Raw genomic sequence first — 25426 nt, forward strand, 5'->3', positions numbered from 1 at the left:
TTTGCGACTGCGAGCTGGTAAGTGGGGACACGATGCAGCGGAGGCTCGATGTTGAAAGAGGAACCGAGACCGTTGGGAAAGGTGTTCGAACGAAAGGAAGAGGGAGAAGCTGGCTTGAAGAGGGGAAACCAGGTTCCCAGTTGCCTATCAGCAGTTGCTTTTACGGAGTGGTGGAAAGCTGGGCGTTACACGGTGCGGAGTTCTCGCAGCAGCCGGCAGATGTCGAATGGTCGCGCCCCTAGACAGGGTCTTCACCCCTGAAAAGGTCAGCTCAGGGGCGTAGCGGCCGTGGAATCGACGCCCAGAAACGCCCATCGTCGACCCTCCCGCCGCTTCCTCGCCGCAGACGCTTCGCGGCAACCAACTGGACAACCAGCCCGGTCTGGATCCACAGCGTCGCACAACGGTTCCGTTGAAACCCGCGTCTCTACCAGCGCCGTGTAACCAACTCGCCACGTTTCCACCGATCATCCGGAGCATCGCGTCTCTTCGTCTCTCCTTCCGATCTGCTTGCTTCGTCCGAACCGTTGGCCTGTGTTTTCGCCTCGGTTTCCTGCTCGTCGACTGGTAGTGCGCGTATCGTGCGCGTTCACACGGTTCAGTTTATCGCCACGGTGGGCACGACTCCCCTGTACGCTTAATTTAGGTTAGAAGAACCACCCGGTACAAGGGTGAACGCGAAAGTGAGAGTGCAATGGATTATGGACGTATCGGGAAGATTTTGAGGTTAAGGTACGAAAAGTTAGTGATGACGAGAAGCATCGATGAGGACGATACGGTTCGTTGTCGGTTGGACTGTCCGTTGAAGTAATGAGCTGGTGGCTCGGGTGGACTGGTTCTTAGTGTATTACGCCCGGAGGATAGGTTATCGGGGGAAGATGAGAGATAAACGCGAACCTCGTGGTGGCAATCCGTCATGAACTGGCTTGAACAGTGTCCGTCGGCAAAGAAACTGAGGGAAGAGTACTTTGTGCTCGGGAAATAACTGAAGCGTGCGCGAGTATTTCGAAGTTTCTGTCGTGAAGTGTGTATTCTATGATAGAATTCTGAGACACTATGCGAGTAGGATATCAGGGATGGGTTGTTAACGATTTACAGGTGGCCAATGATCGAACAGGTGCCCTGTACGAAGACAATGATCCCTCCAGGCAACTTGCAGCGGATGGAATCCGTTAGGTAACGACCTGAAATTCAAATTGTCAAGTAGATCGAGGGACAAAGCGAAGACGAGTGTTTGGCAGTCGTCATGGAAGGGTTAAAGACTTAAAACAAGATTTAACATTTTCGCACCGATCAACTCGGTAAAACACGAAAGAAATCTTCTTAAGAAGAAAAAGAAATAAAAAAGAAAAAGAAAGGGAAACATGTCGAACACACCACCGGAATCATCCACCGGTTTAGATTCGAACGATCTCCATGAGATCAGGCAGAATTATCTAGCGGCCAGACTGGAGCCCGACGAGTCCGAGAAACGGGATCAGATACGAGGAAGTGACGGCAACAATCCTGACAGCGATTGCGAAAGCGACACCAGCGAAGTGTTGAGCGTCGGTAGCGAACCGACGCCCACAAGCGTCGTTGGTATCCGCGGTTGTAGCTCGGTCAGGTACGAGCAGGAATCGGCGAGCAGTCGCGGTGACTTTCGCGACGAGGAGAACACGAGGACATCGGCGACACCATCGCCTTCTAGTTCAGCGAGCTGTAACGATGCGTTCTATCAACGAACCGGTAATCACATCTCGGCACCGAGTCCACCGGCGTACAGTCAGCCACCGTCATCGCCCACGGCATCCTCAGTCAGGTCACCGGCTTCGTCTTCAGCCACTGCTTCGTCCCCGGGTCGGCCCGAAGCGATTCAAGAGGTCATAGTGCCCAGGTATCAATCCAATCATCCTGCACACTTGCTACCACGATATTCATCGAGGGAAACCGAGATTCCCGACTATCCTACTCGAGTTCAGCATAGTCTGAGTCACGAGATCGTTTACCCGACCGTGGAAAGGCTTCACCGGACTCCGATCAGCGTTCCTCTAGTGACCAGACTGTCGTTGTCACCACCGTCGGCCATGACAGTTACCGGTCTGCAAGCGACCACTCCTGTTCTTCATCCAACAGCTTGCAGAGATCCTCGAGAAACCGCCTCGCTAATGCCTCATCCTGGCCAGCATTTGCATCACGCGAACAGCCACGTTCACCTTCATCAGACGTCCCAGATACAACACGTTCCGGCAAACTCGGTTCACCAGCATCGACTTTCGGTCAGCAAGATTCTTCAAAGGGAACCTGGCAGTCCTTCTTCACCCGGGGCGAGAGAGGAAAACGGAAGGACGATGCATGGCGCCAATGGAGTTCAGAATAATGGCATCAATAACAGTAACCATCATAATAACCATAATAACAACAACAATCTGCAGCATCAGGCTGGCTTGAAGTTCAGTATAGACAACATACTCAAGGCGGACTTCGGTAGGAGAATCACCGATCCCATATCATTGAAGAAGTCTCGGCCGAAGAAGGTCAGCTCGAGGCCCATTGACTTGACCAAGGACTTTCTAGAGTCGACTACCGAAACCACGGAGAAGAGCAGCTCGGAAACAAGCTCGACGACCAATACCTCGTCCGGTGGCGGTGTGGCGACCGGGAATCCTGCCTCGAACACGCCTGTACCACCTGTGACCGATCCTGGAAAGCAGTTACCGTGGCCTGCCTGGGTCTACTGCACCAGATACTCGGATCGACCTTCCTCTGGTGAGTTCTGTTCTCTGTTACGATCGTTCCTCGAAGCGAGAACCGTGCTAGGAGAACGGAGTCTTTTCTAACGACAGTCATTAACGTCTGTGTAGATGGTAGATAACAGGGGGGAAGCTATTAGTATTCGGTTTACAGCGTGTAAAAATGTCAAGTACCGATACAGCGGGTTCGTTAACTAGCCGCTACAATGAATTCTCAGGGGCAATTTTTAACTTATGGAAGTTAAAATAGTCTCACGTTGCTGCTTTTACGTAACATCTTTGCGAATCGATACGATGAGGTATAACGTCGATCGGTTTAGCCGGTTTGCAGATAAATTTCCATCGTGGCGGTTAAATAAGAAAAGGTCAGTTAATAGTATAATCAATGGTATTTCCTGTGCTTGCTCGTGATTCCCGTTGAATTTATTTCGTGCACAATTTACTATGTTGTGTTTGACGTTCGAGCGATTTTCGTGGAGGAACGCAAATGATTAAACGACTAATGGATAAGCGCTCGTTGTCAGCGATCGCTCCGCTGTAACGGAATTTCTCATTAGAACAGTATAATGGTGCAAAGTTCATCAACTCGTGAGATTCGAACGCTATAAAAGAATTATATTCCTTGGTTTGAAAGAAATCGTTGTTATATAAGGGTTCGGTTATTGTGAGATATTTCTCTGTCACGATTTCGACAATTTTATTTAGATTATCTTTTTCTAACTTCGACGGTTAACTAATTATTCCAAAGTACCTGGCAAAAATGTGTTCGTGACGATACTGCTAGAATGAATAATATTCGTTCCTCGAATCTGATTCACGATCGAGATACAAGAGCGCCGATTTTAATTGAGATATTAATAATTCATCGAACCTCGAAACATAGAAAAAAAAAACATTAAAATTCAACACGGTCTTACGGTGTAACACAAAGAACAAGCCACTGTCTATATCTGTGTATATGCCGACTTAATTAAGATGTACGTTTAATTAGCACAACAAGACGTATGATTTCACGTAAAAATTACCATTTCATTCGAGCATCTTCGCTCGATCAACTTCTATTCCTGAATATTCAACGAGCCTTTTAGCAGGCGTTCCCCTAGCGTTGAAACGAGCCCAGCGTTTCACGTACGAAATCGAACTTCCTTCTACCAAACGGGCTAATTAGAGATTTATTTTGTCGCGATTGGACGTCTTGGCGGAATTGTTTCCCCGGTTTCGAGCAGATGGATGACCCTTTCAAACGACACAGGAAAACGTGTAATTACTTTACTCACCGACCGAGTGCCAGCTTGATGAATGGTAGAAAACGTTTCTTCGTGTCACTCATATCTGATATACGCTCATTGTCAGGAAACAATTGTTAAGCACTCGGAGAAATAAGCTGCTCTCTGCCCCATAAATCAACCGCGATATGCAACCAACTATTTCTCTCGGCTTTTGTATGCGTAACAACAATTTCCTATAGGTCATTCAGTTGTCGTATTCTTATGCAAACCATCGGTAAATAATCGCACCCTATTAGATCGGTTTTCTGTTTTCCAAACGTGCGGCGGTTGCTGCCGCGTTGCGTCCTTTCGTCGTGCTTGTCCCTTTTTGCACAAGGAGCTACCGCGTATGTACCATGGATGCGTGCTCGGTGAAAATTATTGCTGTCCGCAGCTCGATAGGCATTGTGTTAGAAAAAAATCAAAGGCATAACACAAGCGGCGCGAATCCGTCGCTTTGCTACCCTATTGTATTTTAATAGTCGGGTGCAGTGCAACGTTAGGAAACGACTAATGGGAATGCCACGAATTTCTCACGGATCAATTTTTCTTACCATCGCACACGCACTTTCGCGTGTAGCTACTCTGATTTCAGCTCTCTATTCGAAAGTGATTCGCGTTAGTTTTCTAAGTCTTTGAGTTTTTCTTTTAGTAGACACAGGCCTGTTTATGAAAAAAATTTACTCAGTGGAATTTATTTGTTTGGACTTGTTCAACGATAAATTGCATAACTGCAGTATATCGAATGCTTTCTCCTACTTATAATTGTTTGCTCCAATAAGAGGAATTCGTATATAGATAAGTATATATTCAGTCGATAGAAATTTATTCGATTAGGTAAATATTGGTTTGGAAATGGTCAGAGTTGCAGAAAATTGATCGACTTCTATCTCAATAATTACTAAACGTTGAATATTAAATACGAATATTAAACCGAAACAGGATATAGAAAGAGGGAAGTGGAATCAAAAACGTTTCGTTGTCGCGTTGTCATTGCCATCTATTCGGTGAATGAAGTCGTACGGTCGGCGGAACACATAAAAGTGCTAAATTCCCGATTAATAACCGGTAGTTTTTGCGTGGCCAGTTTCAACCGCCCGAGCACCCACCGTGGACGAACGACAATATTGGATCACGTTCCTATTATGTCTTTACAGCGCGTAATTTCGCGGCCGACAGATAAATAGTCCGTTGAAACGGTCACGATAAAGCTTAATCACTGTTATTGCACCGGTCGTGCCGCTTGATATCACAGGTTGGAACACTACTCTATGTATTCTTTCTGCGCCCACGCGTGCACTCAATATTCAAACAGAAACCTCGTCAATGTCGGTTTACAGAGAAATTCGGAAATTAGTTAGGCTGATAGCGAGAAGATGCCTGGCGAGACTTTACAATAAATCGTTCGAACCTCCAAAAATATACCACTGTATAAGTATCCATAAAATGTCTATGATTATCTTGATTAAGTTGATCATTCGCAGCGGTTAATTTTATAAAAATTGCAAGATAGAAAGCTGGCATGTTCCAATAGTATAATTTCAACTAGCGATAAAAACTCGTGTGCCGTGTTTTTAGATTTATGTGACAGAAAATAGGTTCAACACGCTATAATTAGGTTGTAAGTGATTTTTGCTCACTCTATAAATATTACAACACGAAGAAGTACTACATATTTATTTTCCATATATTCCAGATACATGTTACATATTTTTCCAATCTCAGCATCTTTGCATCTTTAAATTCTCCATAAATATCGAAACATTTACAGTGTAGCTAGAACTAAACGGACCAATCTTCTTTCCACTAGCCAACCATTTATCTTTGTACAATGTGATGAATAAATTGCTCAATGAGACTTCGTATATCGACGTTTGGCTTCTTTACAGAAAAGAACTAGTTTAGCGAGGAAAAGGGAAGAGCGGCAGATCACGAGGCCAAGAAATATCGCATTTGATCTGGTTCTCCACGGTGACTTTATAATTTAGCACTTTGCACTCGGTGAAAAATGTTGGACAGTGTTAATGGTGCTTTATTGCCGGTCAGTCAAATCAACGAGATACGCTTACGAGGCGTCGTACTCCAGACCACCTTATCACCGGGATAAATTCGTTATTAATTACCTCGACCAGTGGTTTTACGGTGCCGCGACAGGGACTCGATTCTCGAAGGAAATCAACGCCGCATAGTACAGTCGAGACGCGCGACGTGTCGTTAAGTAAAACTAGAATTTTAGTCAGACGGTCATCTCGAAACACGATTAGATCGGTGTTTCTCGTGACTGCCGAGGGAATTATGCAACTTTCGTGCGCCGATACGAATCTCTCCTCGTCTCTGGTCGTTACAAACATCATCGTGACTATTAGGGACCTGGTTGTTGTTAATTTTCCTTAATTATTCGCTGGTTCAACGGCCAATCAACCAAATTACAAGATTTCGTCGCGTGGTCTATTCGTTTCGTCGTCCATTCGTTCGGTCGTTTATCGTTTCTTCATAATCGCTTTTCGACGAAGTATCGTTCTCAACCTGTGAAAGCTATTTTCTTTATTACCTTCTTAATTAATATTTAATTCGACGAAAATCGACGGAGTGGTGAAACAGAAACGGCGATGTTCTTTTAGAAATGTAAAATTAATGAGATTTTATGAAGTCAACAATAGAAAAATTAGTTTCCAAATAAGAATGAATTATTGAATAAGAAGCAGTAAAAAGCGAGGAGAAATATGTTTACAACTGATCTCATCATTCTTTTCTATATACAATTTTCTATATCAATTCTATATAAAATTCTTAATAAAAGAAAAACGACCGAACTTATGAACAAATCTGCCATTTTCTGGTATTCGAAGTACCATTTGGCGATCAGTAACAATAAATCTTGCTTATAAAAAAAGGTGTGTAACTAGAAATAACATAAAATTTCCCTGTAGAAATATATATATATATATATATTCATTACTACTTGAAGGCGATTAGCCAATAAAAGGGGAATATCGCATGTTATATCCATTTACGGAAAGTTATGGTTAATTAGCTTTCTGGGCTGAGCAACGTATACGGAAGATATTTCCATTAACGGGACAACGAGCGGTGTCAGGAGGAAATGGTAAAGAAATCGTTGCTGCTGAAAGTCGTGAACGAAGAAAAACCAGGTAAATTCGTTCACGGTGGCGGTGGTTGGCGATAAATGGCCGATATTCTCGGCGAATGCGACAAATGGGAAACCGTTGCTCTCTCTTAACGAGGAGAAAGGGCTATGAACCCGTTCTGATTAGCAGGAACTGTCATTAATGCGTGGACTTTTCAATCGAGTAAAAATATTCGCGATATGAGAAACGATCGCTCTTCTGGGAAAAGAATTTTAAGAATCAAGTTAATTGTGCATCTTGGTCATTCGTAGGGCTAAAATTTTACCCCTGCATTTCTTTTTACGAAAAGGATTTTTATTCTCATTGAAAAAGGTTTAATTTGATTTAGCGAGTGCTCGCAGAATAAGATGAAGATATTGAAAGATACTTTCAACAGTTCATTTGTTGAAAGTCTACGATGATAAAAAAGTTGAGTTCAAACGTATTTTCACTTTTCACTGATTCATGAACGAGATGCTCAGAATCGGTGGAAAAGTAGTATAAGTGATTTTTTTCCACGAATAAGATAGATCCAGGGAAGAATAGACAACACGCATGTTCATAATTTATAAAATTTGTAAGTGTTTACAAAAACGTATAATTCTTTTAATTTTTGGAAACACAGATTTCTCTACTTTTCTCAAAATGAAGATACAAGACAGACAATAAAGATCGTTACTTGTACCACATTTCTTCCAAGCTATTTACGTATTATGAAGAAAGTAAAGTTTTACGAATTAGAATCAGAATTATCCAAACTGCACCTATGCATTTACCAACTTCATATTCCACACAACTCATAACAACGTCCATACATCAGTTTTGTATTTAAATTGAACTCATCTCGGGTGAAACGAGCCCGAACGAAACAGCACGGAGTTTAACGCGGCATATTTCATTAGGATCTGATATCTGACTTAGAAATCTGATTCTCTGATCGTTTTGAGCAATGTATTTATGCCGTATGCAGCTTTGGGCGTGATCTTAGCCGCACGTTTTATCAATGTTCACCCCGCAGAACGAGAAATCGAAGAAAAAGAACGGCGGAATCTCGCGCAAGGAAAGGAAACGAGATCGCGCGTGGTCTTCGATCGTTATTATTAGCTTCAGGCCACGAATAGGATCCATACGGCGTTGCATAATTAAAGGAACGATCGAGGCCGCGGGCGATCGACCGATAAAAAGGCAAACGCGAGCTATATGGTGATAAATCAAGCTTTAACGAAATGTACGCTACGAAATAAAGAGACATTAATTTGCAAGGCTGGCTCGCGTCGCGCTCTCTACCCGCTCTAACTACTATACCCTTGTTCAACTGATTGGACAAGACAACCGATACGTGTACACCAAGTCCAACTCGCAGGAATTACCAAGACGATCCGAAGTTGAAATATGTAATTTCAAAATTTTTCGAGCCGTTGAATTTCTTATTTTTCACGTTTGAACATTTCTATTTTTCTAGCCACTGTGTGTATATATTATTCGAAATCAAACGAAAATATTTTCAAAATCTATCACCAGTCCAACTCGCAGGAATTACCAAGACGATCCGAAGTTGAAATATGTAATTTCAAAATTGTTCGAGCCGTTGAATTTCTTATTTTTCACGTTTGAACGTTTCTATTTTTCTAGCCACTGAGTATATATATTATTCGAAATCAAACGAAAATATTTTCAAAATCTATCACCAGTCCAACTCGCAGGAATTACCAAGACGATCCGAAGTTGAAATATGTAATTTCAAAATTGTTCGAGCTTTTAAATTTCTTATTTTTCACGTTTGAACGTTTCTATTTTTCTAGCCACTGTGTGTATATATTATTCGAAATCGAACGAAAATATTTTCAAAATCTATCACCAGTCCAACTCGCAGGAATTACCAAGACGATCCGAAGTTGAAATATGTAATTTCAAAATTGTTCGAGCCGTTGAATTTGTTATTTTCCACGTTTGAACGTTTCTATTTTTCTAGCCACTGTATGTAAATATTATTCGAAATCAAGCATTAAAATTTATCAAACGAAAATATTTTCAAAATCTATCACCAGTCCAACTCGCAGGAATTACCAAGACGATCCGAAGTTGAAATATGTAATTTCAAAATTGTTCGAGCTTTTAAATTTCTTATTTTTCACGTTTGAACGTTTCTATTTTTCTAGCCACTGTGTGTATATATTATTCGAAATCGAACGAAAATATTTTCAAAATCTATCACCAGTCCAACTCGCAGGAATTACCAAGACGATCCGAAGTTGAAATATGTAATTTCAAAATTGTTCGAGCCGTTGAATTTGTTATTTTCCACGTTTGAACGTTTCTATTTTTCTAGCCACTGTATGTAGATATTATTCGAAATCAAGCATTAAAATTTATCAAACGAAGATATTTTCAAAATCTATCACCAGTCCAACTCGCAGGAATTACCAAGACGATCCGAAGTTGAAATATGTAATTTCAAAATTGTTCGAGCCTTTGAATTTCTTATTTTTCACGTTTGAACGTTTCTATTTTTCTAGCCACTGCATGTATATATTATTCGAAATCGAACGAAAATATTTTCAAAATCTATCACCAGTCCAACTCGCAGGAATTACCAAGACGACCCGAAGTTGAAATATGTAATTTCAAAATTATTCGAGCCTTTGAATTTCTTATTTTTCACGTTTGAACGTTTCTATTTTTCTAGCCACTGCATGTATATATTATTCGAAATCGAACGAAAATATTTTCAAAATCTATCACCAGTCCAACTCGCAGGAATTACCAAGACGATCCGAAGTTGAAATATGTAATTTTAAAATTGTTCGAGCCTTTGAATTTCTTATTTTTCACGTTTGAACGTTTCTATTTTTCTAGCCACTGTATGTAGATATTATTCAAAATCAAACGAAAATATTTTCAAAATCTATCACCAGTCCAACTCGCAGGAATTACCAAGACGATCCGAAGTTGAAATATGTAATTTCAAAATTGTTCGAGCCTTTGAATTTCTTATTTTTCACGTTTGAACGTTTCTATTTTTCTAGCCACTGTATGTAGATATTATTCAAAATCAAACGAAAATATTTTCAAAATCTATCACCAGTCCAACTCGCAGGAATTACCAAAACGATCCGAAATTGAAATATGTAATTTCAAAATTGTTCGAGCCTTTGAATTTCTTATTTTTCACGTTTGAATGTTTCTATTTTTCTAGCCACTGTATGTAGATATTATTCAAAATCAAACGAAAATATTTTCAAAATCTATCGCAGCCGTATTACGGATAAAATACAAAATCTAATAACGCTCATCCAATCTAACTTGCGTACTCTTGAATCATCCAATGTTACATGAGTATGCGTATGCGAATTATGTAGGTATACGTACGCAGATAACCGAACACGTGTGTAGAAGCGAAAGCTTGCTCCATATCGGGTAGCCTCGTGGGATCCATAGATTTTATTAAGGTTAAATCGAAGGTGCCTCCCGTTCTCCGCGGTTGAACACGATAACAAACTCTGGATAGGAGGCACGCACCGTGTGTACCTATAATATCAGCCTCACGTGGTCCGTGTGTGGCCTAGAGGCGACTACAGAAACCTATGAATGGCTTCCGTTCGTTTCAGATATCGTAAAGTGTATTTTCAGATAACTCGAATCGCCTGTAACGATCATTTTCGTCTCGCGTCGTGCTACAAATGGCGGTATTGTGTTACCCGGCCTGTTGGACGCAGATTTCTTAAGAAACTGGCTGAAACTCGTGGCTGACACGCAATGAGAAATCTCTTTCTGTCTTTTTCTTTCTGACGTGATAAATACCAGAAAGATTTATCGATTCTATTCGAGAACACGCGGAGACGCGAACTTTAGGAATAACGGGCTGACCGCTAATGGGAAACTCATTTCTTTCCCTTCCTCGCGTGGTTTGCGATCGTAAAATTACGTTATTAGAGATTTCCGGTGAATCGATTTCGCGAAAGAAATCGATTCGATCGATTTAACATCCACGACTGATTTTGTTTTTGCATCTCGTTCTCCTCGATATTCGTTGATACTCTTTTCGATGTATTTCAGGCTCATAAAAACTACATTTATTTCTTACTTTTACTAATTTTGCATATTTTTACAGTTACTATTTATCGTTATCGTCGTTACATTTCACTCTATCGGTTCCCTATTATTCTCTTTCGTTATATTTCGCGATTCTTCGTGGTTTAATAGTTCTCGTACTACATCTAAACATCAGACATAGATAGCTGGCGAGAGCATGCAACCTCTGCCTTGACTTCAGCCTGTAATTACAACTGAACTACGTAGTTGCTTCGATTTGCATATCGCCGTACTTCGTTTAATTTGACGCAATAAAGACGTGTTATTATCAACATTGAGCTTACACGTCGGCGTTTAACAATCAAGACTGATGTGCAATCTCTCCCTTTCTATTTTCTCTGGGAAAAATGCCTGTTACTTGGTTCCCCTGCGAATCGATTAACTAAAAGCTACGTCTTCCTCGAGCCCGTGTTAAAAATGTTCTTTTAATAGAACGTCGTTACAGCGACACGCACACATTGTCGAAGATGTTGTACGGCGTTAATTATCCAACTTCTACAAATTCCGATCGAAGTAGCATCAATAACGAGGGAAATAACTTTCTCAACGCGTTTTCCCTTCCATCGTATGTGCACGTTCAGCCGTTAAAATAAAATCACTTTTAACGACGTATTAACGACTCCTGCAATTATCATTCTTGTCTGATCACGAGCCTTCGCTACCATATCATCGCGTTTGTTTCGAGCTGACCAAGTTCCAGAGGATCGCCCTTCCTCCTCTTTCGTTTGGCTCAAGCGTACAGAATCAGATCCACGGTCGAGTAAATACGATCGAACGAGCGATTCGTCACGAGACGCGAAACGTTCGAAACGAGCAGTTTGGCGTTATCAACTGGAGAAATTACGTCGGTCAATAGGAGCATAATCACGCGACATACGTGTACATACACAGCGGTAATTAAGAAGCAACGATTTTCTACGCGAATTACGGGACGATTCTATCATTACGCGAGATTGCAGCGATGGGCAAAGGTATTGGCGAGGAGTAGATTTTCTCTGAAAAGTACTGTGGAAAATGCAGTTGTAAATTGGGAGTGATTAACGAAAGAGCTTTCATTTTGCAACAAGGTGACGTAGAAACATAAGTATCGATGGGCATGAGTTTAATGGATTTGCATATTGTAAATTAAGATTAATTAACGAGGAAGATTTAATATGACAATGTTAAGTTCAAGTATAAGAAGTTCTTCTAACTAATAACAAATTAAATTCGTATAATTAATAACGAATTAAGTTTCGATACAAAATAGTCAATTTTATATATCTACTAAAAACACAAAAGCTTAATATATGTCGGAGATGAAAGGAAAACCGGAGCCTTCCCTTTGCAATTTTGAGGAAGTCTTCTAATGCTTTAGCCTAGATTTTATCATAGCTGTAATTAAGCAATTGTCATTTGTAATTGTTCGATATTTGTGAAAGCGAAAGTGGGTTCGAGGTGATAACTGGTCGCCGAACGTAGCCACGGTCACGGGATAAACGTTTTGTCTGACGAAGGTGTGGATCGGTTGTATCGTTCTCCCTAGAAATCACATAGAATTGTACTTTGGAGATGTCGATATAATGGGACACACGTTGTATTAGGAATCAAACTCCAGACAGAAACTGCCTAGCAACGGCGTTTGGATCTTTCTCGATGCTTCCAAAGAGTATACAACAAACTTTTGACAGAAACTGCCTAGCAACGACGATTGGAACCTTCTCGATGCCTCCAGCGAGCATATAACAAACAAATGCAGTCGTATAGCGAAAAATATTTTCATCAGATATTCATTCGTGTGATCGCCTTGGAAAGTGATACATCGAGCAATTTACCGAGTGTCTCAGCAATCGTATCTTTGTGTTTAAAATTATTCTACGCATAGTAAAGAGTTATCCCGTTGACCGTGGATTCGTTTGAACCCCGGAACATTGTTAATAGCGTTAATTAAATTCATTATTCGTAAAACCTATCAATCGTTAATCTCATTATTCGTTAAATTTATTATTCGTAAGACATATTATTCGTTCCTCTTATTATTCGTTAAACTTATTATTCTTTAATCTAATCATTAGTTAAACTTATCGTTTGTTAATCTTATCATTTATTAAACTCATTATTCACAATATTTTGTAAAATCTTGTATATTCGCGTAAATATAATCTCTGTATCGTAAAACAATGGCTAATTCAAACGAAGAATCGTTACGCGCCTTAAATTCTAATGATACCCCGACATATAAATACTACAAGTAGTATACTTGAAATATAATGTTGAATTTAGTACATCGTAGGACTAAAGCTACATAAATTCGTTAACCAAGGAGAAGAAAAACGTATTCAAAAATATTCGTGAAGTTGCAGCTGGCCAGGTCGTTAAACAAAATACACATTTTGCTCGATTAAATGATATTTCTATGAAAATATGCTATTTTGTAATTTTTCTAAAGTTTCAAGCTCTTCAAACGACCCATACGTCCTTCCTCGAAACGAGGAGGCTCGGCAAGGCTCATTAAGTCAACGAACTGGTACATTATACGGGAAACAACACCGAAAAGTAAGCTACTCGTTAAATTCTCGTTACATTAATCCGGAGCTCGGTATCGCGAAAGAAATCGGCGACATCGTGGCGATATCTCGCTGGTGGGTTTCCTTTAGGCCAGATCGTCCGGCGAAGAGAACGAAGAACATTTCCGAGGCAGAGCTGGACGCGAAACGGCATGTCCATTGGCCGATTAACAAGCCAGCGTATAGCACCGCGGGGGATCCACTTGCTGGCCCCAGAACGCTGCATCGCCTTTCAAATATCCCCTGACTTATGGGCGTAACGCGCCACGGAGCAAACTTTTACACGGTCACTGCGCCGATAACCACCGCCAACGCCATATTCCCTTCCCTCTTCCTGTCTTCTTCGTCGCGAATCAACAACACCACCAGAGATTATCTGTCATTCGCACTGATCGCGTTTCATATTCGAGCGACGTTGAGCATCGCGATGAATATAAAAGGAATGAAATCTTACAAATCAAAGTCACAAATATTTTTATTTCCTGTCTATTCGAGTGTTTTTTATAATCTTTCATTTTGACATCTATTTCCATTAATTTGAATTTCTAATATTAATAGCAAATATGTTGAAAATGACAACGTGAGTTCGTGCTCGCCATCCATATGCAGATGCGTTAGTTATAAGAAATAGTAACTGGAGGATGATCCTGGTTACAATCGATAGATTTGATCGATAGGCTTAAGATACCTTTTTGTTTTTATTCCTAGTTTTTGTAAACGCGTGCAATAAAGGTTTTTTTTTGGCTCAGAACGGTGCGATAGATTTATCCATTCGATAAAATAATAACTATTCTGATCTTACCTCTGAGTATAGAAATAACAACAATTGAATTAATAACTTACTAATTATTAAATCATATACGATATGATTATTAACCTTTAACTGTCGCTTTGAGAATATCGCTAGGGGCGCATGTAAAGAATTTTGTTTTTATTTTTATTGTAATTATTCAAAGAAACCGGAAATAACTATGTTATGTCACACAGTTGTTCAAACTAATCGTCTCACTATCTTTGCGTATTTCGCGCTTCTTACGAGTAAAGTATTCCAAAAAGGAATAAGATTTTTGAAGAAATACAGCTGTGAAAAAAATGGGAAGAAGAGAAGGATTAAGCCGATTTTCACGTTTCCCCGTGCCTATAAAATCTTTCGACAATTTCCATACTTTTCCATAATGTCGCGAGCGAAATTTATATCCCGTACAAGTTTAACACGAGCAGATGTGGCCCGCCGAAATTAACAGATAAAGTAGAAATACTTATGGGGGGGGTTAATGAGAGAAAAATCGAAACAGAATACAAATGGTGAGTGCAGACGTGGGAAGCGGATAGGCAAAAAGAGCTAGAGATCACCTCTGAGTATAGAAATAACAACAAAATAAAATAACTAAGAAAATAAATTAAAAATTAAAATTAATGGAATTATAATATTAATGTTAATTAATTTATTTTAACAATTTATTCCATTAATTTTTATTCTTGAATTGCATTTTTTAGAATAATGCTCGCTTGGCTGCTACAACTTTTCAACGTTATAATTAGACTGCGGATTTTTTGCGGATTTAGCTACTGGATATCATAAAAAGCATTATAATCTGGATATCTTATATACTTGTCATGTTATGCAACCCTGTACTTTCAAATTTTCTATAAATATTAGCTTGTCCGAAAGTTTCTGTCGTTTTATAAGGAAATAATAGACGCACAATGTTTTTTGTTTCATATTAGTTTATTGAACTATGCGCGAACAAAGTAATAAAAATATAACGAACTGGATCATACCTAATTCAATAAAATAATACAAAACAGAAATTATTGTTCGTCTATTATCACCTTATGAAACGAAGGAAAGTTTTCGGACAACCTAATACATAAAAATCCGCAATCTACATGTAATGAAGAATTTATAAACATATAGATACGTTCTTTTCACATCTTTAGCTTGCGACCGTAACGCGTAACTCGTGCAGAGCGCAATGTATCTAAAAGAAACTGCCATATAAAATACACTTTCCCAAACGGTCACGACAATAATCTCCAAATTGTTATACCGAAGCGAACAGCGAGGAGGATTAATGAATCGAGAAATGCTGCCAGTACACTCGACTAACATTGCAAAGTACATGTTCGATTCTATGTACGCTTAATGTTGACAAACGATCGGAACACGGGATGGAACGTAGGAAGGAGGAAGCATATAGGCCATTTAAGACGAACGCGACTCTCGGTGCATCGTTCGGTCAAAAGGGACGACTTTGATGAATCAAGTCCCTGCTTTCTTTGACGATAATTCGAACGCAACAGCATGAAAGATACGAGTGTAATATTGCGTAATTAATAACGCCGTATTCCTGAGCGCGGGGTTCCGAAGCATTTAACTTTTAAATTAATTGTGCGCGAGTTGGCGCGCGCGCGCGCGTTTCTCCATCGCTCGCTCACATACGCGCGCGCCGCGTGCTTTTCCGCAGTTAATAAGCGAACGGAATAAGCTCTGGCGTCCCGCTAATGAGAATCAGCCCTAACGGACGGACAGTTTGTAGGCATAACGTCGACCAGCGCACCTGCTCGATCGGCCGTTTAGAAATTGAATTCGTTGTTGATCGTTTGTCCATGGAGGACCTATTAGTGAAAGGAAGTGGAGACTGCAAGCGTGGTTCGCTAGGATTCAGCAACGAAGAAACAGCATTGCTGAAACGCGGGGAATGTCTCCGACACAGAGGGATTACTTCACGTTGAAATAATATGGTGGGGACGATTATCCGGCTAGATTTTCTGCTATTAAATCAATTAAGTGGCCGTAACGAGCTACCGTTTTCTTTTTACTAATCGTTTCTTCTAGTCAATCGACCGTTCGGGTTATCGATTATCATGGTTGGTCGTTTTATCGATATCATTCGTCGTCACGAGTTATACGACTTGCTTTCCAATTGAAGCAGTGTGTTGATCAAATCGACCAAAAATACGACATTTATAGTAAACGTTCGAGGGACGTCGCTTATGTCTATTTTAGTATTAGAAAATTATTAAATTAGTGTTAGAAAATTATGAATCCTCAGTTGTTATGACAGTAGAAATGAACTTGGCGTTGTTGAAGCATTTAGAGCAAATGTGGAGAAATCCCAATATTCAACAAACTGAGTAATTCGCTATTTAAAATACATAGATGCAAATACAAAATATTTAAAGCTACAGCAATTTTATTATGCGATCTGAATTTGATTTGGAAAAAATGAATCTCTCCACTTTTATTGAAATAAATTAATGAACTTACTACAAGCTTACGTGCGTCATACTATCAGTGTCTCTATTATCAAAGCAGAGCGCAATATGTTTTCCTAGAAAACTGTAAGATATACAACATTAAACGTATATACCAGAGACCATTGCTTGATACGATTTGTTGAAGTTCGTTCGAGCACAATTTGAGGGACATGCTCTTATTATCAGAGTCATTCATGAGGAGGCAGTTCATTTTAAATTCGAGACAATGATAATCGTAAGTGGTCAATGATACCGTGAAAGGTATCAAGATTCGTTTACAGAACATACATCATACGGCCGATTGAGTTCGCCGAAACGGAGTTTATGATAATTATTTTCCAAGAAACTTCAGCTGCTCGTTCACGGTTAATGACGTTTCAACGCAGAGCGGACGAATCGAGAAGCGTAGGTGGCCTCCGGAAGGAAGTTGATCGTCATTCGTCTTTACGAGCATACATACGATTAAGTACGGTCGAGTACATCAATCTTTTCAGGGTCACACATACGAATGACCCAAACTTCGAGGAAGTTGATTAATTCTCGCGTATTCGTTGAAAGGGGATCCCTTCCAAGCTGACTAGCCGTTCAAACAAAAATTGATACCTAGACACCTTTATATATATCTAGATAGTAGACAGCCCTAATTGCTAGCTTTCAAACATTTTCCACCCATTCGACTTCCATCGTAAACTGCAGATTGCATATCCATTGTCTATGTATCAGACGTGCGTTCAATTCGAGAAATATCGAATCGAATCTTTTTCTGAATTTTATTAGATACATCTTCGATATTTTTTGGTATTGTGTGTGCTCTATTTTGAAATAGCGAATTATGTACGTATGTATGTGAGTGGTAAAAATGAGGATTTTTAAATGGACGATTTTATCCTTATTTTGGGATAGTCATAAACGTTCGAATAAATTATTCTATCGATTACCTATACTATTTTTTTTTATTAATTATATTACAAATTTGAAATTACTGCTAGAGATATGGGTAGCAATTTCTTTTACTTTCTAGATTTTTGATGGAAGAGTCATCTGAGATAATAGAAATCCATTAAATCCAAAGAATTCTCTTTTAAACTCTAAGGAACACAGCGATTCCAATCGTTTTATCTTTATCGTAAATTAATAAAAAGATGCTTGCATAAAAGATTCGTAAATAAAAGATTTGAATGGAAATAATACATTTACGTAGACGAGGGCATGTCGAGCCCACTACGGTCAGTGAAACGAACAAATCATAGCACGAGGAAGCGTTTAAGCGACGAATGCGGGCCGGAAGTGGACCTGTCGTCGATGCAAACGACACGATGAACGCCTCTTCTCTCGTCTGGTTCGAGTGTACACGCGTTTGCTTCGGTGACGGGTGTAGGTGTATTATATGATTCCCGTTGAAAAGAGGGAAGAAAGAGGGCAGGGGAAGTTACAAGCATATACGTGGGTGGTCCGCCTCGTGTCTCGGATTCTTCTGGCACGAGGGTATTCCCTTAAACTGAGGAGACACGTGGCACCGTTTACAGATTCGGTAAATTATTAAGCAGATTTTCTGTCCGGTCGCCACGATTCTTCCCCTTGACATCTGTATTATCGAGTAATCGAACAGGCTACACGTATATTGAAAAATCAGCTCATCCAAACATATTATTAAATAATGTAGTTCTTTCGTAATTTTAAAAAATAAAAGTCTGTGCTGTACTCTACTTTTATTAACTTTTTCAATGACAAGCTTAAATTGGCAAGCTTTAATTGGAAATAAAAGATTCACCAAGATACGACTTTCTCCTCGAAGAAGAATATTTTAATTCTGATAAATTTATTTATGAACTTTATAAATTCTCCAGTATAAAATTTAAAAAATAAAAGTGTGTGATGTACTCTACTTTTATTAACTTTTTCAATGACAAGCTTAAATTGGCAAGCTTTAATTGAAAATAAAAGATTCAGCAAGATACGATTTTTCTTCTCGAAGAAGAATATTTTAATTCTGATAAATTTATTTATGAACTTTATAAATTCTCCAGTATAAAATTTAAACGCAGTTTAAGCTTTAAAAAATAAAAGTGTGTGCTGTACTCTGCTTTTATTAACTTTTTCAATGACAAGCTTAAATTGGCAAGCTTTAATTGGAAATAAAAGATTCACCAAGATACGATTTTTCTTCTCAAAGAAGAATATTTCAATTTTGATAAATTTATTTATGAACTTCATAAATTCTCAAATTTATCAACTCAAGTCAATCTTTTATAATATGCAGCGTTTCTACCATAATTATTATATCTGTAAATTTTATAACACCTTTTAACGAATGCAAATTTTCATTAATTGATAATTAATTACTTGTCACTCTTGAAGGTCCGCGAAGAGATAATAAAATGCATATAAGAAATAGGAATGATGTATAATCAACGTCAGACAGCGAATAGTATCGGATTCTACGAGTTGCCTTTGATGCGTGTCATCCGTGGATATTATTTATATTTCGCTTAATGCTCCTTGACCGACGCGGCGTCACGCTAATCACAGCACGCACGCTATACACATCTATATTATTATTGACAATATAATAAAGAAGTCAGTCATGGATAACGAACGACACCATTACGCGGAAGATCGGAATATTTATTGAAGGAAGAGTAGCAACCGGTCTGGTGACTCGTCTTGCTGAGTAGAGGGAGTAGAAGAGGAGTTGAGTCAAAAATGTAGGGTAGTTGAGAGTATCCAGCAGTTTCATTACGTGATGTTACGTGTTGCGTGCAGTTATTGTTAACGAGATTGAGGAAATTGTTATACGGAGAAAAACAACCGGGGAAGATGCAGTAATCGATGCTATCCTCATTGCACGCGACCGTCTGTACAACAATAAAATATAATAATAACAAAAGAAACACATGTAATCCGACCCTGTCTGGGTTTTTATCGGTCTTGCTATTTTTTATTAAAAAGAAACTTATACATGGCAATTTATAAGCTTGATGGATAGATATATTAATCATATAATTAAAGATTGGATTTAACTCTATGATTTCAAAATTTGTATATGTCGGAGATGAAAGAACATCGACGCCTTTCCTTTGGAATTTTTGGCAAAATCCTCAATACTCTAGACTTGTTATTATAGCTGTACTTAAATAATAAAACTTACAAGTAGTTGTTTATGATTTAATCCGATTATGTGTGCTCGAGATTAATGACAGTAGGCTTGGACTCGAAGTGACACATCTGGTCGATAAACGTAATCACGGTCACGGGATGGACGTTTTTGCGTAAAAGAGGTATGACGGAGTTGTATAGTTCTCCTTAAAAAGATAGTTGACCCAAGAGGTACACAGAGGCACATAGAAAGCACATAAGTTCAGTTTTGACTTGGACGTTGGACAAGTAAATAAGCGCATTTGCTATCCTGTTGACCGTGTATTCGTTATTGAATCTAGGATTATTGTCATTAGCATCGTCACGGTTAATTGTCAAATTCTGTAATAGTCATATAATCACCTTGCGAATTTATTATTATATTCATTGAGTGACTAAGTAATCATTGTTATTATAATATAAGTCTTTAGTGAGAACTTATTATTGTGTAGTGACATTGTTTATTGCTAGTGAACTTTATTCTGTAATAATCATATTTGTACCATTAACTAGTATCTATATGGTGTACAAAAGATGGCCAATCCAAACGGAGGTTCGTTAAACGCCCTTAACCCCAACGCTAACTCGACATATACAGAGTGGTTGGTAACTGGTGGTGCAAGCGGAAAGGGGGTGATTCTACGCGAAAAAATAAGTCGAAAATATAGAATAAAAATTGTTTTTTTAATTTTTTCATCGAAACAACGATCTACAGTGAGATCCGTTATAACGAGACGCGATAAAGTGCACGCGTACCGAGCGAAAATTCAAAGTCGATTTTCTCGAAAACAAAGCCTCGAACGAAAAATTTTTATTCTATATTCTCGACTTCTTTTTTTGCCTAGAATCACCCCCTTTCCGCTTGTACCACCAGTTACCAACCACCCTGTATATACGAATAATGAATACAAAACTCAAAGTGGCAGAGGAAACAATATTTTAATTGTTTCAAGTAATGCAGTTATACATTAGTTGCAACTTCATTTCTGACGTGCACGTGTTATCTCGAATGAGAGGCACAGGTCCGACATACAACTAATTTCACGTGAACTTTGACACGCGTATCAAGATATTAGAATCAGAAGATTGCGCATGTAACGCCGTGAACGTGGACGCACAGTGTGCGTCCTGGAGGGAGACGAATTACTTAATAGGAAGCATGGTGGAGGCGCGCACGAACGGATACGTGTGCTTTATGGCGTATACACGTAAGAAGACACGATGGGGCCACCCGCGATAGCGGTGCCGAAAAACCGGCCGATGTTCCTTCCGTACGACTATAATTTATCCTGGAATGACTGACTGGTCGTTAGAACCAGAAGAGGGTACCGCGGGGGAGACAAAATAGAAGAAGACGCGCGTTTGCGATCGACTTCTCCATTGTTTCGTACAATCATTTCTAGGATCTTTGCTTTAAACATTTTTGCGGAATTTTATAAGTGTGCTGTTTAACACATAGCTCGGTTAATGGGCTACCTTGGTAATTTATTAATCTCGCGACCTCATTTTCAAAATTTAATAACGTTTCTTTAATGTCAGACAATGCTGCACGTTTGAGAAAAATATGAGAAAATCATTGTTCTTGTTCCAATTTGATCAGAAAATTTTGTTTAAAACACCAGGTTGCAACATTTGCTCTGTATGTATTTGTCCCGTGTTTTCTGTCGATTCTGTTGATTGAAAAATTGGAATTCTAGAGCTTCTAAACTTCTACAATAAATTATATCTAGTAAATAAAAAAAAAATGGATAATATTTTTAAAAACATGTACCTTGTAGTTAATCTTTCTACTTGTTGAAAAGATAGCAAAGTCGGAACATAAAAATTCATGGACCGTAGCAGGTTCAATTCTTATTAGAAACTGCTCTTTCTACATGTTGAACTCTCCAAGTTTTTTTATATCTTCATGGAACAAAATATTTGTTATTCCAAGTGCATCAAGAACGAAGAATTCTTTGGAAACAAGCGCACATACGCTATTGTTCTCACCCCGCGACTGGTTGCCTATTATTTTCCCGGCAATTCAGAATCGTCACAAAAAGCCTCGGCAAGATAACGAGAAAAACGAGCATCGCAATAAACTGACGGATGTATTTTAATGCGGTCGTTTAACGTACACCTGTCCCCGTGTTGTTCCGACAATCGAATAAAATTCTTACCGCGAGTTTCTTTCACGTATGTCGCGCAGATATCGCGAGAGGCTTGGTCGGTCGTTAAACGTATTTACCGAAAGCCATTAAAAACGCGTCGCAATTAATGTTATCTTGGTCACCGTAATTCTTAGTGTTGTAGCTCGCGGCGTACGGCGCACAAGCGCTAACGTTATACGCTAATCGGTAGAACGTATTATCTGATTAAAGGTACTTTATAGTTAATTACTTTATCAAACTCTTAAGTAGGATTGCGTTCTCCCGAGTCATTCCAGGCGTTGCCTCTCACGATCGACAAAAGGCCGTGTTTCAATTATGGCCTTTGCCTACCGTGCATTGAGATATTAAATGAAATCCATAAATTCATAGACACGTCTCGATTAATCACGCTGGCCACACGAGACCGTGGAAAGTTAATTACACCGACGTTGAACCGAGCCACGACGCGACGCATAAGCGCGCGCGATTACTTCGCGATTATCTAATACGAATTATCTGCGGTACGATGCCGCGATGCGTGGCTTACACGATCGTCAAATTAATTATCATGTCCGTCTCGGTGCGGTGCTCAACGTCCGTGAAGCTCGTTAGAGTTTAAGGACTACACGGCGAGATAAGAGAAATTCGTGAAAAATGCGAAACGCCTAGACACGTTTCGCGGCGAGCCGCGGCGACGACTAGCTCGTTTGCTCGCTTGTAAAGAACTAACCAGATGGTCGTTATATTTTTACGCTAGCCCATAATCGTGCGCAGTCACATTTTGCGGAAGGCAATAAAATAATACGCGATGAACGCGCATAAACGACTGTGGAAAATTTATTCATCGTTTCTCTCGGCCGAGATCATTTTCCATTCCGACGAATCGTATTACGATTTTAAATTATAAGTCACGCGACTCTATATTTATGAACTAATTTTTTAAAAAATATAATAAGTATGAAGAGTAATTTAAAAAAAAAAATACTAATCATGGAGACTAATTCGAAAAAAAAGAATATAATAAGTATGAGAACTAATTTGGAAAGTAAGGAAGAATACATAGGAAAGTAAAGGAATACGTACCATGAAATCTCATTAGCACTGTACGTAATGAAGCACGACTTTTACGATTATATTGGTATCTGAAAAATAATCTGGAAATACATACATATAGAAACTATGAGTGATATTTGACATTTCGATATATTACGCGTAATATGTTCCTAAGGTATCTACAAGTGTTCGAATACTTGAGCCTGCGTGTATACGATTTATATCAAATTTCTCCTTTTTTTGGTGCAGTTAATAGTTGACAGAACAAAATTCAATGATTGAAAGTTTTACAGAAACGATATTTTATATGCAGCGATTTAATAGAAAACATTTTTCAGCAATTTCTTGTTATATTCTAATCAAAAGGATGGAGCTTCCGTTCTATCTTTCGAATCTTTACCTTCCATCACGGATAAAGCGTGGATCAAAGAAAATCCAATAAAACGGAGCGTTTAGCGGGAAAATAAAAGGAGCAAGAGCACCCTGGTAAACGCCTATTAACATCTCCGGAGGGGGCGCGTCCGGATGGATCCACCCTGACGGTTTATTCGCTGAAGCCCCCGAACCCAACCCTCGGTGAACCAACGTAGGCCCTCGATATTAATTACCAATTCGTCCCCGTTACCCTCGAAATAACAGCAGCGCTCAGGGCGACTAATCACTCGATGCATAGTACCAAGCAGAGAGAATGGTCCGCGAGTTCGAGCTGGGAACGTTTAACGGATATCTGACGAGTTCATTAATAACCCTCGGTAGGTAGGTGGATGGATATAGCTCTTCAGGTATTCACGTGCTTAATTGATTCTCTTACGTAATTACCGCGAACCCTTTTCTCTCTTTCGGCTCTTGCGTAGCTATACGAACGAGTTCTCTACGGGCTCAACCATTATTTCGGCATTTCGCGCAGGATATTCGAACTTGGACGATTACTTGGGAAACTTTCGCCAATTGTTTATTGGTAATACCTAATAATTAAATTTTTATGCAAGTTTATATCTTTATAGACACGAGTAAAGAAATAAAACTTAAATATAAATTCATTTTACATCTTGAATATTAATAAGTAATACTCTACTTTGCATATTTTGTATATTTTGATATATTATACGCAATTTGCGCATTTTTTGTGTTTTTAATTTCATATGAATACATAAAAATCCGTGGTCTAGTTATGCTGTGGATGATAATATCTTAGAAAATATGAATCTGCATGGCTGTTCAGAATTTGAAACGATTGTAAAGATTATAAAATAGATACGGCGACGAAAATTGGTACGATATAAATTTTAACTAATTTCAGGAATTAAATCGATCGTGACTGTACTCTCTTCGTGGTACGTCAGTAGTACTTCTCTCTTTCTTGTATCTCATTCGTTCAAATCTTCGTCTCAATCATCGCGTTTAAGATTTTTAGCCCCGTGAAGGATGCAGACAACAGAATGTAAAATGTCGGAGATTATAAAGATACTTTGGTACGCAAAATATGCGTCGCGTAGAAGTTTCGTAATGCGTAACAATCTAACTCAAGAATGTGTTTAATTAAGTGTTATCTTCGAGAACACATTTGGAAGAACGTAAGGTATTTTGAGCTTGCAAATACGTACGTGAAGACGCAGATATACTAAAATTACACAATTTATCACTTTTTCTAGAAATATTTTATGGATATACAGGGTGGTTGGTAACTGGTGGTACAAGCGCAAAGGGGGCGATTCTACGCGAAAAAAGAAGTCGAAAATATAGAATACAAATTTTTCGTTCGAGGCTTTGTTTTCGAGAAAATCGACTTTGAATTTTCGCTCGGTACGCGTGCGGTACTGTAGATCGTTCTCGATGGAAAAATTAAAAAAAAAAAGTTACCAACCACCCTGTATGTTAATTATACAGTATATTTATTATACACTTCTTATATATATTTCTCCACACATTTTTTGCCATAGCCTTCACAATATTTTATTTAGATCGTGGATAAGCCTAATGATAGGGCTTGTGAAAAGCAATTAATTTATAAGCTCTATAAAATCAATGCTCACTTCTCGTCCTGTCAACTACGACTTGCAGAAGAGCTCGTAAGTTCGTTTA

At 39.1% G+C, this 25426-nt stretch overlaps 1 protein-coding gene across 1 annotated transcript in view; it reads left to right on the plus strand.

Annotated features, from left to right (window-relative positions):
* The first annotated feature begins 221 nt into the window (after window positions 1–221).
* The window catches only part of LOC117215858 (segmentation polarity homeobox protein engrailed-like), a 108870-nt gene continuing 83665 nt past the window's right edge, over window positions 222–25426 (plus strand). The window contains exon 1 of the mRNA XM_033462395.1: window positions 222–2748. Coding sequence (XP_033318286.1) covers window positions 1365–2748 — 1384 coding nt within the window. The 5' untranslated portion in view covers window positions 222–1364. The remainder of the gene's footprint in view (window positions 2749–25426) is intronic.

Source organism: Bombus bifarius, unplaced genomic scaffold, assembly GCF_011952205.1.
Source record: "Bombus bifarius isolate JDL3187 unplaced genomic scaffold, Bbif_JDL3187 scf7180000009832, whole genome shotgun sequence".
In the NCBI taxonomy this organism is placed as follows: Eukaryota; Metazoa; Arthropoda; class Insecta; order Hymenoptera; family Apidae; genus Bombus; species Bombus bifarius.